Source organism: Lathamus discolor, chromosome Z (assembly GCF_037157495.1).
Source record: "Lathamus discolor isolate bLatDis1 chromosome Z, bLatDis1.hap1, whole genome shotgun sequence".
Lineage (NCBI taxonomy): Eukaryota > Metazoa > Chordata > Aves > Psittaciformes > Psittacidae > Lathamus > Lathamus discolor.
In genome coordinates, this window is record NC_088909.1 from 100,860,755 (window position 1) to 100,882,077 (window position 21,323).

A 21,323-nucleotide genomic window follows, 5' to 3' on the forward strand; every position below is an offset into this window, starting at 1 on the left:
TCCATCCCTTCGCACAAAAGGCTTTCTCACAATGTAACTTCCCATCACGTTTAAGTACTGTGTCGAGCACGTTATCCTCTTAGATAAAATACAGATGTAAACCATGGAAACATGATTTGTTTGAACAGATAACAAAATACTAATAATGATTTTTTTATTTGTTTTGAAAATCATCCTAGCTTGTTTTCAGATACCATGCTTCATTATTAAACCTCAAGGCCGCAATTTAGCTATAGATTAATCTGAATCAGGCTAAAACAAGGAGCATCTGTTTCACTGTCTAAATTAAACTTCTGGTCATGCCTAATTAGAACATTTCTTCAGGGGTATTAGCAGAATTAGTCTGAACTAAATCATCCCAATTACACTAGTCAGTCTTGTAGTTCAATGTCTTCATTGACCAAATACACTATGTTTTACATGGAATCCAAGGCTGCAACAAGCCAAGGGATTATTTGAAATTCATTCTACATTCCATATTCTGCAAGAAAGTCAATTTAGATAATTACTGAAGAGCCCCACAGGAAGCTCCTTCCACCTGATATATCTTCCAGTACCAATCTTCCAGCTGCCAGATAAGCAGCTGAAAGGAGGCTGTGGTGGTTTTGCACTGAAGCCAGAAGAGGACAGAACTTGACGCCAATATTTGACACCAGGTATCACTGCATGCCTGAAAAAGCACTAAGGGACAGACATTTATCAGTAAGAATGAAACAAAACTGCTGATACATGACCCAATAAAACTTAGAAATACAAATTCATCGAACTCAAAGGATGAGATCTGCATAGAGGCCAGAAGCCATGCAATGTTCAGCATACTCCAGGAAGCTGATCTGGGCTGATTCATACAAGTAAGGGAGAGGCAGAAACACAGCAGGCACTAAACCCACATAGCATAGATTCAAAAAAATATAGCAGCTGACAATCTAAGAGCCAGAAATTTCTCTGTATGGGGTACAGTTGCAAACACAAAATAGGATATCACACAGCAGTCAACAAAACAATTCTGCGCATCCTCTTAGGAGAGTTACCTGCTGTCCACAGACTGATAAGCAGAGAGTCAACCACCCCTGAGTGGAGAGGCAGTAGCTGTAGGTGCTAAAGGAAAAGTTCTGCCCTTTCTGTGGGGCACACAGCCCTGCTCAAAGCAAGGAGCAGCCTGTAGCTAGCTAAAAAGAGAAAGGATCTGCAGCAGACAGCTCCCAGCATCCACAGTCTTGCTTAATCTCAGAGCGGTACTTTTTACCTTAATTGCTGTAAATGTACAAACCAGATAGACAGAGATGGAATGAAGTAACACAGCTGAGGGGAAATGAGGAAATACTTGGTTTAAACACGATTCATAAAGAGGATGACTAGAAAGATAAACAGCTTGTACTCTGCTAATACGGTACCTGTGCACATTACGTGCACCCCACAGAGCACTGAACGGAGATCACTTCAAGCATTCTTGTTTTCATCTTTGTACAGGGTAATAGGCACTGAACAGACTCTTAATGCACACACAGTGTTAGCGATTCCTCAACAACCATAACATGCTAAGCTGAATCTCAGCGCCTCAGTGGGAACAACTAGCTACAGGAAGACAAGGCATGCACACACAGGCATTTCAGAAAGAGAGGCCGGTTACAAGGGACAACACGTACAACCTGGAGCTCTCCTCTACCTCCTTCTGTAAAGAAAAAAGAGAAGGAGAGGAACAAAAGTTAACAGACCAGGTTTCTGCCATGAGCTCTGTAAAATTATTTCAGAAAGTAGAGTAAACATATGCCTCAAGTTGATACAACACTTGTGCAGCGGAGAGTTTTCCCATGTGCTTCTTGGGACATACACCAGTTAATTAATCTCCAGCAACTAATCTCAAGCTAAACTAATCAAATTTTATCCATGACTGCAGATGCATTTAGAATATATACTTCTGAGAGATGCTTTTTAGAGTCACAGTTCCTGTTCTATAAACTCAAGAATTTTAAGTAATCTTCATATAGAATTAGAACTGCTATTTACCATACTGTAAAGAGAACCTGTCTTTACTACAGAGAGGAACAGATTTTTTTCCCTTCTTGCCTCCCTGACTGCATCCACTGCCTGCATCTTAAGCATCCCCCCTCCTTCCCTCTTCACCCCCTGTACATTTTGCCCATTACGAGGAAACTGGTAGCTCCCACAGAACACATTTTGCTTTTGCAGATACCATAATGCAGAGAGATACTTTCTGGGTTTATAAATCTAGGCAATCCTCCTCTGAGAAAAAGAAAAAAAATAAAAAATCCAGAAGCCTCCTACACTAAATCTCATGTTTATGGATAGGCAATTTCATGGCTAGTAAAGTTATATGAGAGTCATACTCAAAACTTCCGGTACAGGCGCGATATTTTTTAAGTAAGTCTTCCAATCAGATAATTCTATATCTGCATAGGAGAATCATACTACTCATTTGCACATGAAAGATGGAGGGGAAGGAATATCTTCATGGCAACAAGGGCCACTCAAATTGGTTTAAAAGCTAAAATAGTTTTTGAAGTTACTGTCTGTATGGGTGTAATTACACACATGCAATCACTAAGACGGGAAAATAGAGCAGCTATTTTGACTCAATCACTGAGGAGAAGTCAAATCACTTCAGCAAATGAAGTGCTGGGTTGTAGCTAAAATAAAACCCCTACTTTCCAACTTAAGACATGCCTGCATGGATGCTCATCAGGGAGGAAAGCCTCCGGACTGCCCTGTGGGCCTCTCCTCCATGAGCTAATGGGGGAGAAAACGCAAGGGGAAGGATACTGCCATGCTCTGCGCAACAGACGGTGCTGCAGGAGTGCCCTGATTTGACAGTCAGCTCCCCACAGACCTGTCAACCTGGAGAAGCTGAGCAAATCTGGGGTCCATCCCAGACTCTGATGGGAACATGCTTTTTTGGGCGCTGTCATGTCTGTCTGTTCCCCTCTGAAGTCCTTTTCCGTACCATCCTCCCGCCCATCCCATTCTGTTAAGCAAAACCTCACCCAGGCAGACCTATTTCCACTGCAAGCCCTCTGGTTTTGTCCTTCTCACCCCAAATCCTTCAAACCCCATCTCTCCTGAGTTGGTCCCTGGGGTTGTTTCAGCTTGTCCCAGGCAGATACAGACTTCCGTCATTTCTGTGTTTGTAACTCCTTTGTATTTGAACTGGATTCCTTCCTGATGTCTCCTGTGAAGTCTCACAGAGCAGGAGATGCAGAAGACCTGGACTTGTGTCCCCTCTCAGGTCTGCCATGGCTCTCAGTCATGCCGAGCAGGGAAAGCCCTGCTTTAGCCCCCGGCTGGAAAACACTGAGGACAGATGGAGTCTCTGGCAGCACAACAGCTCAACTGTAGCAAGCTACCAGTGAGCATATGCAAACTACACATTTTTCAAAAGCTTATTCACTTGGCTCATTTGGGGTTGAATTTCCACAGAAAAAATCCTTGACACAGACTACCACTGCCAAATTTTAAGGCCTGAGGGCACTAGAGCTTCCAAAATATAGGTCAAACTTACTTTTATAGAAACAGAAAGCAATAAATCTTGCATTTGACTCATTTTTTTTTTTTCAAAGAAAATTAAAAAAGAGGATTATTTTGGCATAAATTCCACACATGTCTTTTATTTCTGAGCCCCTTCATTTTAAAAGCTGTTAGGGACAGTTTCAGGCCAAATACAAGGTTTAGTAAAGCTCTGAGCAACTGCAGACAAAGATGTAAAATCTTCAGACTATCTTTCATTACAGCAGGTGTGCTCACAGCACCATCAGTGGTGACTAATTCGATTATATAGGCCAATCGCAGAATTCTTTCACTATTCCACTTCTGAGTAGTCAAATAACATCTACAAAAATCTCTGTCATTTCAGGGCTTCTTTTAAACATACACAAAATCCAACTATCTTCAACTTCATTTATGCTGGGGATTTTATTTTACCTTTTTCTCTGATTAAAACTTTAAAAACTTGCTTAGATTTTCAGCATTTTCTCTTTGCATTTCAAATTAAACACAATTACTTATAAGCATCTGCCAGGTTTTTAATTGTTCCGACAATTTGCATCTATGTACAGCTATAAATAATTCAAACTTTTATGACAGTGCATCCTATCTCTGATTCACCAAAATACACAGATTTACCAACACCTTCAAAGTTATCATCCATTCTTTCGCTGCAGACTGCTGCCAAACACATTTAATAAAATACCTTGAACTGAACTTTCAAGTGGGCGTGAGTAACAGCAGTGGTTATTCAGGCTCAGAAGCAAAAAGCCAGTAGGCAGAACTGAGTTTTCAATGGACCTGACCCAGAAGCTTAACATCCTATTGAGAACAAATTCAAATTTTAAAGAAAGTTATATGTACTCATCTGCAGCTGAGAAAAAATAGCAAACCAACAATCTTCCTCAATTGCATAGAGTATGATCTCTTTCCCAAAGGAAGAATATAAAAGCTTGGCTCAAACTTACTTTGAGTACAGTGAAGAAGCACATAAAACTCTTGCTTCCCTTTCTCAGAAATGCATGCCAAAACAAGCCTATTTCAAATTGAATGAGTATCCAGTTAATTTTGCCCTGCTCTACAGCCCTTTGCAATACTGTCTTCCCCTTCTCTTGCTCTTGCTACAGCTAAGTGGTTATTTGCCTGCTAGATCCTTTTCCATTTGCTCATCCTTCATGAGCACTGCTGCTTTGACCTTGACCTCTGCTCGGGACAGGCATGCTCTTCCCAGCTCCCCTGCCTTGCTTTGGTGTTCTGAGCTGCTTTGCCTCCTGACAGCTCCTCCAGGACTTTTTTCCCCAGGTTCTCTCATTTCTCATCCCTTAACCAGTGTTTTCCACTACCCTTGACTCCCTTAGACTTCTGCTGTCTCTCAGAGCACATTTCCTACATTGCGATTTCATCCCGTACTTACTGTTGTAACTTCAGTTGTCATATGGAATACATAGATACAACTTCACATTGGTGTCACACAAGCATCAACTCATTGTCACATCACTACACGATATTTAGGAGAACTGAACCAGGGAGACTCAGCAATGCCAACCCACCCTGCAGCCAGCTCTAAGGTACCAGATCCAGAAGTGATCATCCTCCTCCTCCTTTTCAACTGTTCTGGCTACTTCTCACCTCGTGAACATGCCTGTATTGCTCAAACTCTGCTGTGATGAGCAGCCTCCTCTCACATTCAGAAACAGGTTATTTCAGTGTTTGTGCTGCACTGTGGCAAATACTAACCCACTGTCTGCTTCCTTGGGTCCTAAAATTAGGACTTCTGTCCAGGACTTGAGCACTATGCAAACACTGCCTAAAACCAGGGAAATAATTAACAGAAAGTAAAAATAGCTTTCCAATTTTCTTTTTTTTTTTTTTTAAGGCACATACTATCATGTTTTAGTAATCTAAACATTCCCTTCAAACCCAAAAATGCATACGCATCTGTGCCAAGCCTGCTAACAAATCCTAGTGTTTCCCTCATTAACAACCTATTGTTTGAATCAACTTATGCACTAAGGACCTCATACAACGTTAAGAAAGCAAAGAGCTGATTACAAGCTTTATGATCTGCATAACTGAGAAGGTCACTGGTACAGAAGTCAAATATAGATTGACAGATTGTTTCTTCACATCAAAAGCACAGTTGCTGGAAAAGACACTTGGAACGAGACAACTCTTTCACAGAGAAAAAGAGCACTCTGATTATTCTGACTAGCTTTCATGATTGCAGGAAGTGCACAAAGTAGTTAATACAAGGAGGTTCACAATAATGATGTAAAGATTTCAAGCTGTAGTTCCAATATCTTCCACTCTTAAAACAAAGCCTTTTCCCTTAACTGATGGACCTACACTTGAAGGTTAGGTTTCATTTTACCAAATCAAGGCCTATCAAACATGGTTCATCAAAACATGTCAGTCATTTCTATCTCCCACATCCTCATGAATGGGTTAACCAGCACTGTTCCACCGCTGGATAAGCCCACATCTGCTGTGGTGAAACACTTCAGTACCTGTGCTGGCAATAAGGGATGTAGCTCCACAGAAATGGAAAATTTCTCATCTCATGGACAAGTTATGGAAACAATACCAAAACACAGGTGCCAGTTTCTTTATTTTTGTTCTTAAAGGTCTCTACTAAGTTGACACCTAACAGTGATTAAACACTGAGAACTCCCAGTTCGTGATGGAGCCACTTGAAGTCTGGATCCACTCAGCTCTCAAAACTGCAAGTCTGGCTACTTATAGCTCAGAGGCACACTTTGTTATCACATGTCTTAACTATTATATTTAACAAGAAACTAAGTCACGAATTATGATGAAAAAAATTAACACCTGCTATTTTGAAGATGCACTGCAAATCTCCCTCTTTCCCTCAAAGAAAAAGAAAGAAAAGAGGTGAAGCTTGATAACTTGCATTTCAGTGTGTTACACAATAAATTTTCGGGGGGAGGTGGGGAGAGGGGAGGTTGGTCAGTACTGTTGCACAGCATATGTCTTGTCTTCATAACTATATCCTCATAACTTCTAATACACTGTCCACCCACACAGTGAGGTTTTGACTACCGGCTGCACAAATATCACACCTTGACAACTCCTTAAAAGCATTGTTTCGGTTTACCTGAATTTGTCTCTTCAGCAGAAATCCAGTTTCCTTCCTGTGCTAATTCTTTTAAGAGTCTCCTACGCATCTGTCTCTTTTCCCTCAGCACGTTTTTGAAATTGTTGATGCATTTGTTCAGGTAGATGGTCTCTGCGCACACCTTGTCAAGGCTCATGGGTCTGCAGTCCTTTGCTGGCTCAGGTAGAGAGTTCACATCTCCCCCCAGCTCCTCAGGAGGTAAGCTCTGCCCAGCTGGGATTTCACACTCAGAAGATGGCATCGCGCTGGAAACAGGAGGCTCATGTGGAACAGAGGAAAGGCTGGAAGGAACAAGCTGTGTCTGACCAGATGCTTCGCTGTTGGCAGTTGTGTTTGCCTGGCTCTCAGAGGACTGACTAGGAGGGGTTTCGGCAAAGTTGTCAGAGCTGCCACACATACCTGAACTGGTCAGCATCAGTGTATTGTCATCATCCATCTGTAAGCCACTATCATCTTCCAGAAGGGCTTCAGAATCGCTTGTCTCCAGTTTGTGAAACACCACCTGCAGAGCAGACCTGAAGTGATGAATAGCTTTCCCAAGCTTATTAGTGTAAAACTTCATGTCTACAAGATCGATGTTGTCCCGGGAATGGTCAAGGAAATACTGGGAATTTTCCAGGACATCCCTAAAGACCTGATCAGTTGGATCTTGATCATTCAGGTCCATTTGTATCATATCCTTCAAACTGTCGCTACTATCAGCCATTTCATCTGTTGTATGATCATAGCTAATAGTTGTCACCCCACTAGAAACATCTTCTCTTTGAATATCAGCTTTCTCCGCACTGGAGAGTTTGCATGGGGTATCACCATCTATTTCAATCTCTTCTGTGGTTATCCCTTCATCTTTATCTAGAAGGGAAGAACAATTCTCAGTAATACTTTCAGTGTCAAGCTTGTGCTCGCTGCTATTGCTTGAAGCAGATATCTGGCTTGCATGGCCTGAAGAGTCAGATGAGCAGCAGTAATTTCCATCACTTGATTTGGTCAAACTGCTCACCTGCGGGTTTTGCAGAGATTCATGAAGGGCCTGGTGAACATCACTGTCCTCTGAAGGCTGCTCACTGCAGCTTATTGGTTGTGCTTCCTTCCCACTTTCAGGTACCAAGTTGCTTTTCTTAGTCAAGGTTGATTTCTGCACAGAATCAAGTCTCTCCCCTACACACTGTGTTTTCTTGCTCGTGCTTTTATTCTTAACCTGGCCTGAGTCCGTTCGAAGGTGCCCACCTCCATCAGGATCCGCTGAGCTGCGATGGTTCTTCTTGAAGCCAGACGGTGAAGAGACTGACTCTGTTTTGTGGCCCCTTTGGCCACTCTTATGCTTCTGCTCTTCACTGGTAGCAACCCGGACCCCTGAGCTTTGCAGAAGGGCAGACTTCTGTAAAATAAAGTCTCTCTGTTCACAACTGACAAGTTTCACAACTACTGGTCTTGGCGTTAGTGGCTTGCCTGTTCCAGTATTTGATCTATAAGCATCTTTTATATACTTACTGTACTGGATACCATTGAAACAGTGATATTCAGACAAGAAGTTACAGATAAGCTCTAGCGTGTTTTCACCATCTTCTTCTGGGATGCCATAAAAATACAATACTGGTTCTTCCTTGTGTGCCTCCTTACTTGACTCCCGAGCATGTGTACCCTGGGTTTTGCTCGTGGAACCACTTTGCAGGCCTTCTATCTCGCTCAAGACTGTGTCCACGCAGCTGGAGACTTCATCCACAGAGCCTTTTATCAAGGTGAGATGCTCCCGGAGCTCTGCAATCTCTGTCTGGATGCGACTTATTCCCTGGAGCTCTTTAACAATATAATCAACCACGTCAGCTGAGCGATCTTTTGATTGCCGTCTACGACTCTTGTATGTGGTGGGGGTTTCCTGGAAAAAGTAATCCTGCCTTTCAGCTACCTCCCTCCAGCTCATGGTAACACTCAGGGAAGAAAGGTCCTGCCCCTCAGACACTCTGCCCTTTCTTTCAGAAGAGGTCTGCATTGTACTATCAGAAGAAATTCCCTGCAAGTCCTTCTTGTTCTGTTGGACCGAGCACGGTATTTTCACATAACCATCCCAGTTCAGTTCCACCTCACCAACACACACTTCGCTCACTCCTTTGGAATCACGTCCTCCATCCTGATGAAAGTCCCCTCCAGCAGCAGAAAATTCAGTGCTCGCTGAGCTCCTCTTCATTCCACAAACAAACATGTCCGTTTCAATCTCCACTGGGGAGAGCTGGCAATGATGAGCGTGGTTTGGATTCTCATCTACCTGGCCTTGAAGAAACCTCTTCATTTTGTCCCGTAGAAACAAGTGGAGTTTTTGTTTGCGGAATTGCTTCCTGCCCCACAGTTTTACAGCAGGTTTTCTGAGCAGAAGCACAATTTCATTTTCTTGCCTTTTCAATCTACTTCTAGCAAACATCAGCACCTGTGCTTCTCATAGTGCCACAAGCTGCACAAGCACACATCAATCACTTCCCAATGCACAACTCGCATCCAGTTTTTACTTTGTCACGAAGCAGCTAACAAAAGAGGGGAGAAAACATTACATTTTGGTTCAGACAGAAATAGCCAAAGTCACTTAAGCAACAGAATGGAAAAAAACCCAACAAAACAGCACACACATAAAAGCAGACAGAAAGAGGATGTGCTATTTAAAGAGTACAGACATCATCTTGGTTTTGGCCACCTCCCCAGATCAGGTCCTTTTTTGTCAAAATAAGCATTCCTCACTCCTTCTTATATCCAATAAAGTAAGATAAAACCAAAAAGAGTAAAAAAACCCAAAAAGAACAATCAAAGAGCAATTATGTGACCATTCCCTTTTTTACCAGGTTTGCAAATTACTAAGCTGAGCTAAGCTGAGCTCCTGGCAATTGTGCACTGTGATTTAATTACCCCTCTGAATAGAGAATTCTGACAAGTATAGTGATTCTTCTATCCCTGCATATTTCCTTTCCTTTCAAGTCCACAGTCTTCATCCTTCTTTGCTTCAAACCAAAGCAGAAATCAAGTTTAACTTGGCACAGTACCAGCTATCCCACAAGTATTGCACAAAGTGATGTGAAGTGGCAGGAGAACTGGATGACAGATTTTAAGTGTAAAAACTTGTTATTTTAATATTTTTATCTTAATATTTTGCTACCAAACACTAAAAAAAAAAAAACCCACCAAAAAAGCCCCAACAAAACCTCAAAGCTTACAAGCTCCTAAGTTAACCTGCAGTTAAATATGCCACGCTCAGCATATGTACGAACAGGCTGAGCTGACAGCATGAAGATTCTGCACGTCACTTCTACTCCAACCCCCAAGATTCTGCAGTGGATCATTTTCCCAATTTAAATCACCACTGTAAAGAGCAACAACAACAAAACCCCCTATGTTAACTACTTAAAACTTTCATGGCTCTTCACTGCTGTACTCACTAAGCAACAATCAGCCAGAGAGTAAGGCAGACACCCATACAGAGGTCCTCCTGGAGCCAAGGTCACTGGATGACAATGTCTGATGATTCAGTTTGGACTTCCTGCCGAAACGTATATTCTGACTCACATTCTTGTTTGATTTAAGACCTACAGTAATTGTCTTTCATTTTTATGATTACCTTAGCTCTAAAACCTTTCAGCCTAACTTGAACTCTCCCAAGCACATCCTGCTTCGCCGTGTTTTCTGCCATGTAGAAAGGATTAGAAACAGGGGGGTTAAACTTGTTTTAGCTTTAGCTGGTTTTAAGGCTAATGTGTTGTGGATCATACCAGTATTTTCTGGCTGTTCCATCTGCACCTTCTTTGGCTCTCCCAGTGTGGTCTTTGCAACCCTGAAGCCTTCTGTGGGGGGGGGACACATGTTGTCCCAATAGCACCCACTGGGGATTGCTGAACCAGGTGCTGAGCCCAAATGTTTCATGCTCTTACGGTAAGCAGAGGACAAAACACTACCATAGGTCTGTCTGCACTTGATTCAGGCCCAGCAAACTCATTCCAAGCATTCTTACTGCCCAAGGGCCAGCTCCAAAGCTCACAAGAGCTTTCACCTAGTGCTTCTTTCAAACGTCACACAATTTCAAAGCACTAACTCAAAGTTTCTATACCTGCATCAATCCCAAACTTCTGCAGTGCACAAACCCTCCCTAACACATCCTCCAGCTCCAGATGACAGCCATTCACACTACCACCAGCATTTCTCTGTCAGTGAGCGTTTTCATCCTGGTGAACATCTTGTTTTCATTTTTGCTGTTTCATTTTGGGGGCAGGGAACAAGAGAGTGGGTTTTGATCTGGAGGAAGCAACATTCGCAAATACCAATCTCTATAATCAGAGCTAATTAATATGCTATATCACAGGCTGCATCTGTGCTTCAGGTTTAAGCCCCATCATCCAGCATTTCAGCTGAACTTCTGTGACAAAGACAATGCCTGCCCTTATGTAGGCTAAACAAATTCCCTGTTAGATTGATTGTCAGCTTCTTAAAGAAAATATATTTTAGTTTTCTATATAAAATATAGAACAGGTTGCCCAAGGAAGTGGTGGATGCTCCATTCCTGGCAGTGTTCAAAGCCAGGCTGGATCATGCCTTGGCAACATGATCTAGTGTGAGGTGTCCCTGCTCATGGCAGGGGGCTGCAACTGGATGATCTTAAGGTTCTTTTCAATCCAAACCATCCTATGATTCTGTAAATTTTCAGGCCATTGGTCCATAAAGACCAGGTTTTCTTTTTGAGGTCTTTCTGATCTAACTATTTCCTCATGGGACAGTGTTGACCTAAGAAATACTTGCTCAAGCTCTCCTCCCACTTACACAATTTACCTTCCAATTGAGTGGCTAACTGGTGTTTTACATCAGAAACACACTTTTGCATAAGTACCAAGAAGTGAACCCTCAGGAAGCAAACACCTGAATTCAAAGGCAGCCAAGAAGAAGAGCCCTACAGTTGTGGCTCCCTACATATGTTGCTTGAGGGAAGCACAGAGATGCTAATTTCAAATATTTACCAAAATATTGTACCCCAAACAGTAGGAGAAAAGCCTATACCTGCTTGTGTATGGATTCCTTCAGAAAGCTCAATGTTCCACACTTCTTTTTGCATGCAGGTTTCAAGGCACCAGAGGGGCTTAATGATCAATTTAGTTTTAACAAAAAAGAAATCTGTTCTAGTGGGAGTTCACCCTCATTTCCTTTGTCTGCTGCAGCTCTCCAGCAGCAGTTTGTTAAGGAGAACACTTATTCCTGCTGAACACTTAAATTGCAGCCGTTTCAAAGCAGACAGCTTAGTGCAAACACTACAATGCTGTCATTTTTAGTTATATATATATATAGTGTTTGTGGTATATACATATGTATGTATAGGTATATATAGATACATAGAAATACTTACTTCATTGGAGGTTTTTGAAAAAATATCTTTAATTCCCAATACCAGCAATATTTTTCCAGCAAGAGCTTCCTCCTAGGAAACAAGGCCAGAGCAGAACACGAGGACGGCAGCTCCGGCTCAGAGGGAAGCCTTCTACCTCTCCATGCAGTGGGTGGCAGTGAACGGAAATATCCATTTCCATTAAAGAGCAAATCACTGCCCACTGACAAGAATGACAAGAAGCAAGAAGCACCTCTCCCACAGGATTCCTCCCTCCATTCCCCATATTCTGCCACCCCAGAAACACACTCAGACCTGGGTATTCCCCCCCTCCTCATCCTTTGGGCTGTCTCCACAGTGCCTCTGCACCTCCTGCCAGGGTTCTTCGCTCCTCCTTTCTACCCAGGGTTGTGCATGTGCTCCTGTCCCCTTCCACCACTCTAGCCTAAGTGCTCTGCAGTCACTTGTCTCCCTGTGAAGATCCCTTACTCCTCTGATGTTACCTGTGTTAGGGTCGTACTTCTTTGTAGCACAGATAGGCAAAGTGACAGTGCAAATTAATGCAGGTTCAGCCAGGAAAAAAAAAGTAAAAATCTTATTTGGGTGCAAATCACAGAATCACAGAGTGGTTTGTGTGGGAGGGTTGGAAGGGACCTTAAAGCTCATCCAGTTCCAACCCCCTGCCATGGGCAGGGACACCTTCCACTAGAGCAGGTTGCTCCAAGCCCCTGTGTCCAGCCTGGCCTTGAACACTGCCAGGGATGGGGCAGCCACAGCTTCTCTGGGCACCCTGTGCCAGCGCCTCAGCACCCTCACAGGGAAGAATTTTTTTCTAATATCTAATTTCAATCTCCCCTCTGACAGGTTAAAGCCATTCCCCCTTTTCCTGTCCCTACAGGCCCTTGTCAAAATCCCCTCTCCAGATTTCTTGTAGCCCCCTTTAGGCACTGGACACTGCAGAATCCTTGCTGAAGTCTCTTTCTCTTCCAGAATCAATCCCGGAGTCACGTTGCACATAACAAGAAATCAAGTCTTTAAAGAAAAAGTATTTGCATCCTGGTATCCTGCCAGATACTGCAAGCCCTCACTGACTACATGATTTTCATTCTGACTGCCTTTTTAGCAGGCATTTCTCTCCAGGAGAGCTCCATGCTCAGTTCAGCACAGTTGTCTCTGGTTTGGCAGACTGAAGGGTGGCATGCACCACTTCTGTATCCCCCAACTCCCCAAAAGGAAGCCAGGCTCAAGTTAAGCAGGAGGAAGACATTGCTGGGTTTACTTGGGGATGTTTGGATTGTTTTGCTATTCCAAATTAAGATTTTAAACAGGGGAAAGAGGTGAACTATGACCAATAATGCACAGCTTATTACCTTGTCACCATGCACACTTCCAAAATATCCTTGTAATAAATGAGTAACAGTTATTTCTCCTCCTCACATACGATTTGCTCTAATAATAGGAGCAAAAGCATGGCATACCAGCACCAATGAGTGACAAAAAAGAACATGAAAAATCCCATGAAGGAATAAAATGCGATTATGAGATCTCTGCTTAGCTGGGGATCAGTCACACTTTACACTTAACAGTACCCTGGGGAAGACCAGGCTCTCACCAGAGAGATGGCTGCCATCACCCCTGAGCAGCATCTTCAATTCTGTGAGTCACTGGACAAGCATGGTTCAAAACAAAGGCAGCATTGCAATGCCTTCAGCACTGCCTTGCACAGCAGTGATACAGCTCCAGTCAAGTGGAAGAATAGGTGGTGGGAGCAGCACCACTATGTCCATTAAACCTATGCGGAGATGAGGTGGGTTTATCTTACAGAATCACAGAATGATATAGGTTGGAAAAGACCTTTAAGATCACTAAGTCCAACCATTAACCCAACACTGCCAAGTCCACCACTGTCCATATCCCTAAGTCCCACACCTCCATGTCTTCTAAACACCTCCAGGGACGGTGACTCCACCACTTCCTTGGGCAGCCTGTTGCAGTGCTTAACAACCCTTTTTACTGGCTATCTGGTTTTCATACCATGAACAGAAATACTGAGACATCTGTACCCCGCACCATCATGTTAGAAGGTGCTGGTGCCCCTGGGTAGACATGATGTTCAGAGTCACCAGCAAAGAAGTACAAAACCAATCAACTCTGATTTAAAAAAAACCAAAACATTTCACAGCAGCCTCTCTGGCTATCGACTCATGCCACCATGGCACTGAGTGAAGTCTTTTAGATTAGACTGTATTTATAGTAAGTTCCACACAAAGTGGTATTGCGTTACCTGTACTAGCAGTTAGGAAAAGGCAGTAAAATGACTGATAAATGGTCTTGCTGCTTTGTAAAGAACCATTTTAACATCAAGTATATCAATAAGTAAAATGCAGGACATTCTGGAGTTAAAAAAAAAAAGGTTTTGGCATTAACAAGAAACAGAAATCATGGCTAAGGCTGCCATAGCAACATCGCCCCAGCACTCCGCATGCTGAAACATCCACTCTTCCTGGGAATATTATAGCATTTTTAAACACATTAATTGCTCAAAGAATCTTAACAAGGCTTGACAGACATAGGAAGGGTTACCGCCAGCTTCGCCTATTTCTGACTTCTGGAGGTGAGGATGCAATTTTCTAATTAACATGATGAGATTTAATTTTGTGTTGGAACATACCTAAACATGACATCATCGCTTGCTTTTGAGAATGTGTCTGTTTTCAAACCGTCTCCTGATAATGAACAAGAACTCTAACTTTTAAGTCCTGGCATGAGTGATGGGAACAAGAAGGTGATGAGCAGAGTGATCTTGGGCAGAGGAACAGGATCAGAGAACAAAATGGACTCTTGAAAAATGTATTCACCTCAGGACATTTTGACTAAAAGCAAGGTACAGAGACACATGGCACTTCACAGTGGATTAAAGAGGAAATACAACTATACTATTGAAAATGCAGTAGTTACAAAAGGATGAGGATTATTTAACAATGTGAGCAAAGAAACTATTACTACGCAGTCCCTCGGTAACCCTTTCACAGTCTTATTGCATCCAAACCTCAGCCTAGGTTCTTGTTCAGGAATTACAGCACAAGCTGCAAAACCACATCTCAGCCCTGCCTGTAGAACTTTCTGAAATTTTAAGTACTTCCAACAACGTCTCCAGGTTTCAACTGTACCTACAGGTTTGTTTCAATAAAGGTGGGCAAAAACTGCATTACAACACTTCAATGCAGACATCAATGAGAGCCAGCCTTCACACTGGTCACATTTTAGACAAACAAACACTTGAAATCTTTCCACAGCAATCTGATAGATGTGACAAAAGGGCAGGTTTGGCCCAGCCAGTCACCCTCATGGTGGAAAACTGGTGCAGGGAACACTGCATATTGGCTGAATGAATTAAAAAGTCCTACACCTCCCACACTGCAGTTCTCACCTTTTACACAAGGGCATTAAACAGGGGCAAAAACTGCCTCTGAATAACATTCGCTGCACCAGCAAGTTATTGGTGTAGCTACAAAGTGAAGAAACAGTAAAAATTACTAAGTATGAGGGTAAAACACCCACTGAAGTGTTGCAAGTGCTTTCACCAGTGTAAAAACTTCTGTTGCGAAAGAGCATGAAATTAAATTAATGTAATTAAAGAGTATCACTATGTAGTAGAGCACGGAGATAGCACACCCTGCCTTAACTCACCAGTATCCCATTCAAAAGTATGGGACACCATGAAAGTTGGTAAGCGTGTCTCAGCTTTCTGTAAAATGAGACTAACATCGGTCATCCACCCAACATCAGTTCTCTGAGCACAGATGGAGAGGGATTGAGATATTTGGGTCTTTTAAGTCCAGCTGTCTTGGGAGCGCCCACACAGTGCCTCGGCACCAGGCAGCCCTGCCATTCTTGGAGACATGCTTGTTCCCTCTGCAAGCCACATCCGTTTGTCAAGATAGAAGCAGCAGTGGCTGGCACAGCAATGCACTAGCTGCAGTAACAAATGAGGTCTGTCATTACCTGGTGGCCGAGAAAAGGTGGCATCCAGAAACAGAAGGAGGTGCTGCCCCTGAGGGAGGCACAGGCTGGAAGCTGCTCACCATGGAGGGCTCAAGCTTAACCAGCAGCAAGCTAAGTCTAAGGCACCTACCTAGTTCTGAGACCATCCTGTGCTGAGACAAAGGCAAAAAGAGTAATTGACTTCTAAAAAAAAAAAAAGAAAGAAACCATAACCGCTTCTATCATTCATGTAAAGTCATCTCGCTCCATATCTGAGCAGCAGCTATCAGCAGATCAGGAGCAGACTGAGATGCAATTAAGTTCAGCAGCTCCCTTACTTCCAGAGCACAGGGGATCTGTACACAGCGGAATCAATCAATGTTTTTCCTATGACAACCTAATGGGGTAGTTGTTCCTTAAAACAGATTTTTCACAAATCAGGATCCTAAGGACTAAGCATTATATTGAACAGATGAGCCAGGAGCAAGAACTAACTTTTTGTTTAAAGGGAACAACACCAAGAACTGAAACACAAGTACCGGAGCATGCTGACATGTTGGCTTGCCTTGGGATCAGAACCGTAGAAATGCCTGCTAGCCTTTGGGGAAAGGTTTCTGATTGTTCAGCAACCCCTATTCAGAGAGCAGAGAGACAGCACTGCCAGTACAAACCCAGTACTTCTGTTTAAATATGTTTTGAGAGCACCGTTATGAAAATGCTAAGAGCTCTGCCTAGACAGACAGAACACGCTGTGCCTTTCCTCTACTTGAAATCCAATTTACAATCCAGCGCTGAAGCAATGGTGTGCTACATTTTTGATAAGGACCTCCAGGAAACACACATCCTTAGGAATTTTCTCAAAACTCTGATTACTCCCTGGAGCTGTGTTTTGAGTTAATAGCACCACAGCTCACAGGGAGACTCGGGTGGGGAAGGACAGGCAGCAGGTACTAACACAGGGTGACAAATCAGGAGACCCAACTTCTGTTGTCAGGGCAGTGCTGGCACAGCTGTGGTATGGACTGGTGCTATACAATTTTGCTCACTGCTTCTGATGTGACTCCTTTAGAGCAGACACTCAGCAGTGTTCATCCCAGGCTGGGTGAAGGTAACGTAGGCAGCTGATGGAATAATTAGGGTTTTCCAGCTCCTGCTGCTAAACTGCAGCGCTCTGCAACTAAAATCCTCCTGGGCTAAAACTGCAGCTTTACTTCTATAAGCTTTCCCCTTTTCATCTTGAGGACAGAAGACCTTAGCACACTGTATTAAGTCTTGATGTTCATCCCCCAAAGGCTCACCCCACTGGCAAAGGAAAGCTGCCCATATAAAAGGAATGAAAACTGAAAAGATATCTGAAACAGTCACACCATCTGCTCTGATTCATGAGCTTGTACAGCACCCTCATCGCTCCTGCATGCCAGTCATTTTATCTCATCAACTCGCAAGCTTCTCGGCACAGGAAATCAGGCCAGTGACAAATACCATGGGTTAAAAGCAAGCCTGTTTTAAGTGAAATTTAATGAAGAATCGAGCCAAAATCTCTCAGTCTATTTGCTTTTCAAGTGATCAAATTTAACTTATCCCCAAATCCCTCTCCCTTTAACTCTTCTTCACATAGTGATTTTGATGTCAAATTCCAGCTGAGAAACAAACCCTCCCAACAGAGAAGTATGAGAAGTAAACAGACACTACTTCGATTAGAGCAGCAATAAGACATCTACAATTAGTGACTAACGGGTGAATACAAAAACTGAGAAATACAGCATACAAGTAAATGTACTAAGAGTACATTGTTTTTACAAAGCACGTGTTTAAACCCAGTCAGCTTCCTATGGAGCTGTTTAGCTGTTACTAAAGTAAACACATACACACAGAGTCAACTCTAAAAATAAAGAACAGTTCTTGGTTGCTGCCTGCTTGCAGTAGGCAAGTATTCCAATCATTCCATTCAACCCAATCATTCACTTACCTTGCTGGTTCGAAATAAAATACAAGGCTAAAATGTAAAGGAAATGTATAGAATTAATAGAAAACTACAGAATACAATAGCTTGTTCTCATAGAAAAGACAAGTCCTGAAGGATTCCTGATCTTATTAAAGGTTCACCAGAGAGTGAACTTTCCCTATGGAGATTACAAACATATTGTTGGTGTCCCATCTCAGAGAAGAGGGAAAACAATGTTAAAGGCACCGAGAGTATCCTGTTCCACAGCAGCAGTAGGATGAGAAATCACATAAAGTTGAAGGCATATTTTGAAGGGGGAAGAAAAAAAATGCAAAGAGCTACTAAAAAATCCAAAAAGCAAAAAACAGCAGAAGCCAATGAATGTAAAAGCCAAAAATGCAGAAATCCTGTCGGCTTCCAGGGGTATCCCTCAGCAGAAATTCATTAGTTCAGCACCACAGTGCATCTTCTCCCTTTCTCAGGCAGTACCAAGTACAGTTAAAACTTCATCCTTCTCTTCAGTTGTGACTCAACAGAAAATATTGTACTTCAGAGGCAGAGAGAAAGCTGTGCAGCTATTGCTACTTTACTCCTCCTCGTCAGCTGCTTGCTGCCTAGCTCCTCACACACGCAGCCTCCCCGCTTCACTCCTCGCCTCGGAATGATTCTCCACTTTATTATCCATTCAGAAGGAAACACGAACTGATGGAGCCAATCTGACTAAAGACAAAACGCACTCCTCTGGCATTACAGGAGCAGGCAGTAAAGCGCAGCGAGCCGATCTGTGCTGGAAAAGCACTCTGCCCGATTCCTGGCATCCTGCGGGATTGCCGAGCAGGCAGGCTAGGGATAAAAGCCCAGGACTCAACACAATCAACCAGCTCCAAGGAGATTCTTCACCCAACTCTGACATAGATGTTTATTTTTGTAACTCCTGTTCACCCCCAGACTAACCTGAAAGATTCAGCGACGCCCTCGCTGAAGCAAATCGCATCCAGTTTCCAAGGAACACTGGTATGAGTTCTGCTACAAGTGTGGGGGATTGAACACCCATTGATCTCACGTTTCCCCAAAATAAAAGTCACATTGTTACATAAAAGAATGACTGCAGGACTGTTGTGCACAGAATCACATCCACTCACGTTCTACCAATACTTCTCTCCCAGGAGTGAGGAGCGGCAGGCATCCATCCTGCATGAAATGCCTGAATCAAAGGCACCATTTATTTGCCCCACAAATGCGATGGGGTGGCATTTTGAAGAGGCCTATATGACTTAGCTGTGGAAATGCCACTATCCTCCCATCTGCTCAAATACCTCCTACCTCTTTGTGAGCCAGCTTTGCTGTGAATGATACTTCCCCTCCAATCTCTTACCTACACCAATATCATCTTTTATTTACCACTTCCCCCACAAGCATCGCTGTGCTTCCAGCCCTGCCCTCGCTGCATGGGATATTCTCCCAGCATCTTCTACCTTCTGGTCCCACAGCTCCACCCCAACACCTCACTGAAGCTTCAGCTGGCAGCAGCCAGGCTGGTGTCCCCATCAGCTCATTTCTCTGATGGATGTAAGCACAAGCTTTGCATACAGGTAGACTGATGCCACGGTTCACAATACTTTGTCTCAGCACCACTTACCCCTGCTCTCTCCATGTGTAGCCACAGCACTGTCCCTTGTAGCCCAGCACAGAAATCACACCACCAGCCTCCTTTCAGACATTCCCTAAGGTCAGCGTTCCTCTGTAGTCACTTATATCCTTCAATCCCCCAGGAAGCCCTCCCTCTTTTTGCACTGTCTCTTGCTGCAGCAGACTGGACCACAGGTCAGATCTTCAGAAGTACTTTAGTTTTAAATGCTTTTAAGGAGCCTGACCCCAAGTTTCTCATTATATGGTTGCACCCCACCAGGTGTACAGAGCTCCAACCCAACTAAGGGCACTAGCTTCCACTGCAATAGAAATGATGGCTACTAAACACACCAGTTGTAGCACTTGAGCTCAGAGCCGAAGCTCTGTATTGAATTCATCCACATAAGTATGAAGACTGCCCAACTGAGAAAATAAAAATGCAATCCCGGATTTGCGCGGCACTTAGTTTCTTCAAAGCTCTGCATATGAATAAGGCAAAAAAGATCTTGCCAGGGGTCTTTTTCACAGCATTAGTTAAAAAAAAATATTAAGCATCTGTCAGACAGCACTTTCTTATTCACATTAGTGCTCTAGAGCACCTGAAATATCCATTAAACAGCCTCTCAAGCTTTTATACGTGTTACTTTTTCCAAAGTGAGAACTACAAGTGGAGCCAATATCATCTTGCAATTGCTACCTTCCCTTTCCTCCTTCATCTTTGCCCGTCCTTGCAGCCATTAACACCAAACATTAGCACATCCAAGTCAAAGACGCACCGAGGCAAAACCCAGAATCCTCCAGCTGCAGCTCCCGAGTCCCAGAAAGGCTGTGCAGATTTCCAAGCACTGCTACATAGAATGCCAGTACTCCCATGCTGCCTTATAAGAACAGGAACTGAAGAAAACATGGAAAAAACAAGCAAGTCTCCTAAACAGAGAGGCAATGAGGTGCTGGAAGGTGTCACCACGGTTCACAAGGAGCTGGAAGGGAAAATGTGGGTACAAAAATATGGGTGCCCTTAGAAGCAAGGGAGATTGCGCATTTCAAACTTTCAAAAACCCTCACCTAAATACAGGAGGTTGAGACAGGCTCTGTTTCTCAGGGATGTTTTGTTTATGGAAATAATGTAGATTAGAATCGGGAAAAATAGACACGACATGCATCTGAAATAAACCTATTAGAAAGAGGGTGCTTTACCTTAAGGCTCAAAGCACTGAGTTATTTGCCTTCTACTAGAGAAATACCCACTTAAAAATTTAAATACTTATTGAAATCTTTTAATTCACCAACAGATTTTAATTTTAGGTTGAGCCAGCAGGGAATTATTAAAACTGATAAAGCCCAGCTCAGCTATATAGGCCAAATCCTTTGATGTCTGCGAGGTATACATTACCCTTTCTTCTTTTTTAATCCTCATTATCTGTTTCATTCCAACTTCCTGTAAAGTACTAAATTACTGATAAAATTGTAGAAAGTAAGCAATTCCTTCACGAGCACGAGTGGATTAACCAAAGGAAAATGAGCATGCTTCGAGCACAGGTCCTGCTCCTCCCTCTCCCACACTCACACTGCTTCTCCCTGCAGGAAGACAAGCAGGAACACTTTTAGCATCCTGGCTCCCAGGGAAGTAAAAAATCGGGTGGCTAAGTAAACTAGAGAGTAAGAATGTTTATATAAAGAGCAGAAACAAAGAGACAAGGGAAAAATGTGATGAGAAAAGAGAGAAAAGTCAATGGAGAGAGCTTCTCTGGAACAGCAGCTGCGTCCAACTCTCACCCAGGTTT

At 43.1% G+C, this 21,323-nt stretch overlaps 2 protein-coding genes across 4 annotated transcripts in view; both read right to left on the reverse strand.

Moving 5' to 3' along the window:
• The window catches only part of LOC136004685 (protein unc-13 homolog B), a 218,252-nt gene that overhangs the window by 94,423 nt on the left and 102,506 nt on the right, over positions 1–21,323 (reverse strand). The gene's annotated exons all lie outside the window — the stretch shown is intronic.
• LOC136005336 (protein unc-13 homolog C-like) lies at positions 7,102–8,750 on the reverse strand. The gene is made up of 2 exons (XM_065662734.1): positions 7,269–8,750; positions 7,102–7,149 (listed from the first exon to the last, which is right to left on the reverse strand). The coding sequence occupies exons 1-2, from the start codon at positions 8,622–8,624 to the stop codon at positions 7,102–7,104; spliced, it is 1,404 nt and encodes a 467-aa protein (XP_065518806.1). The 5' UTR covers positions 8,625–8,750.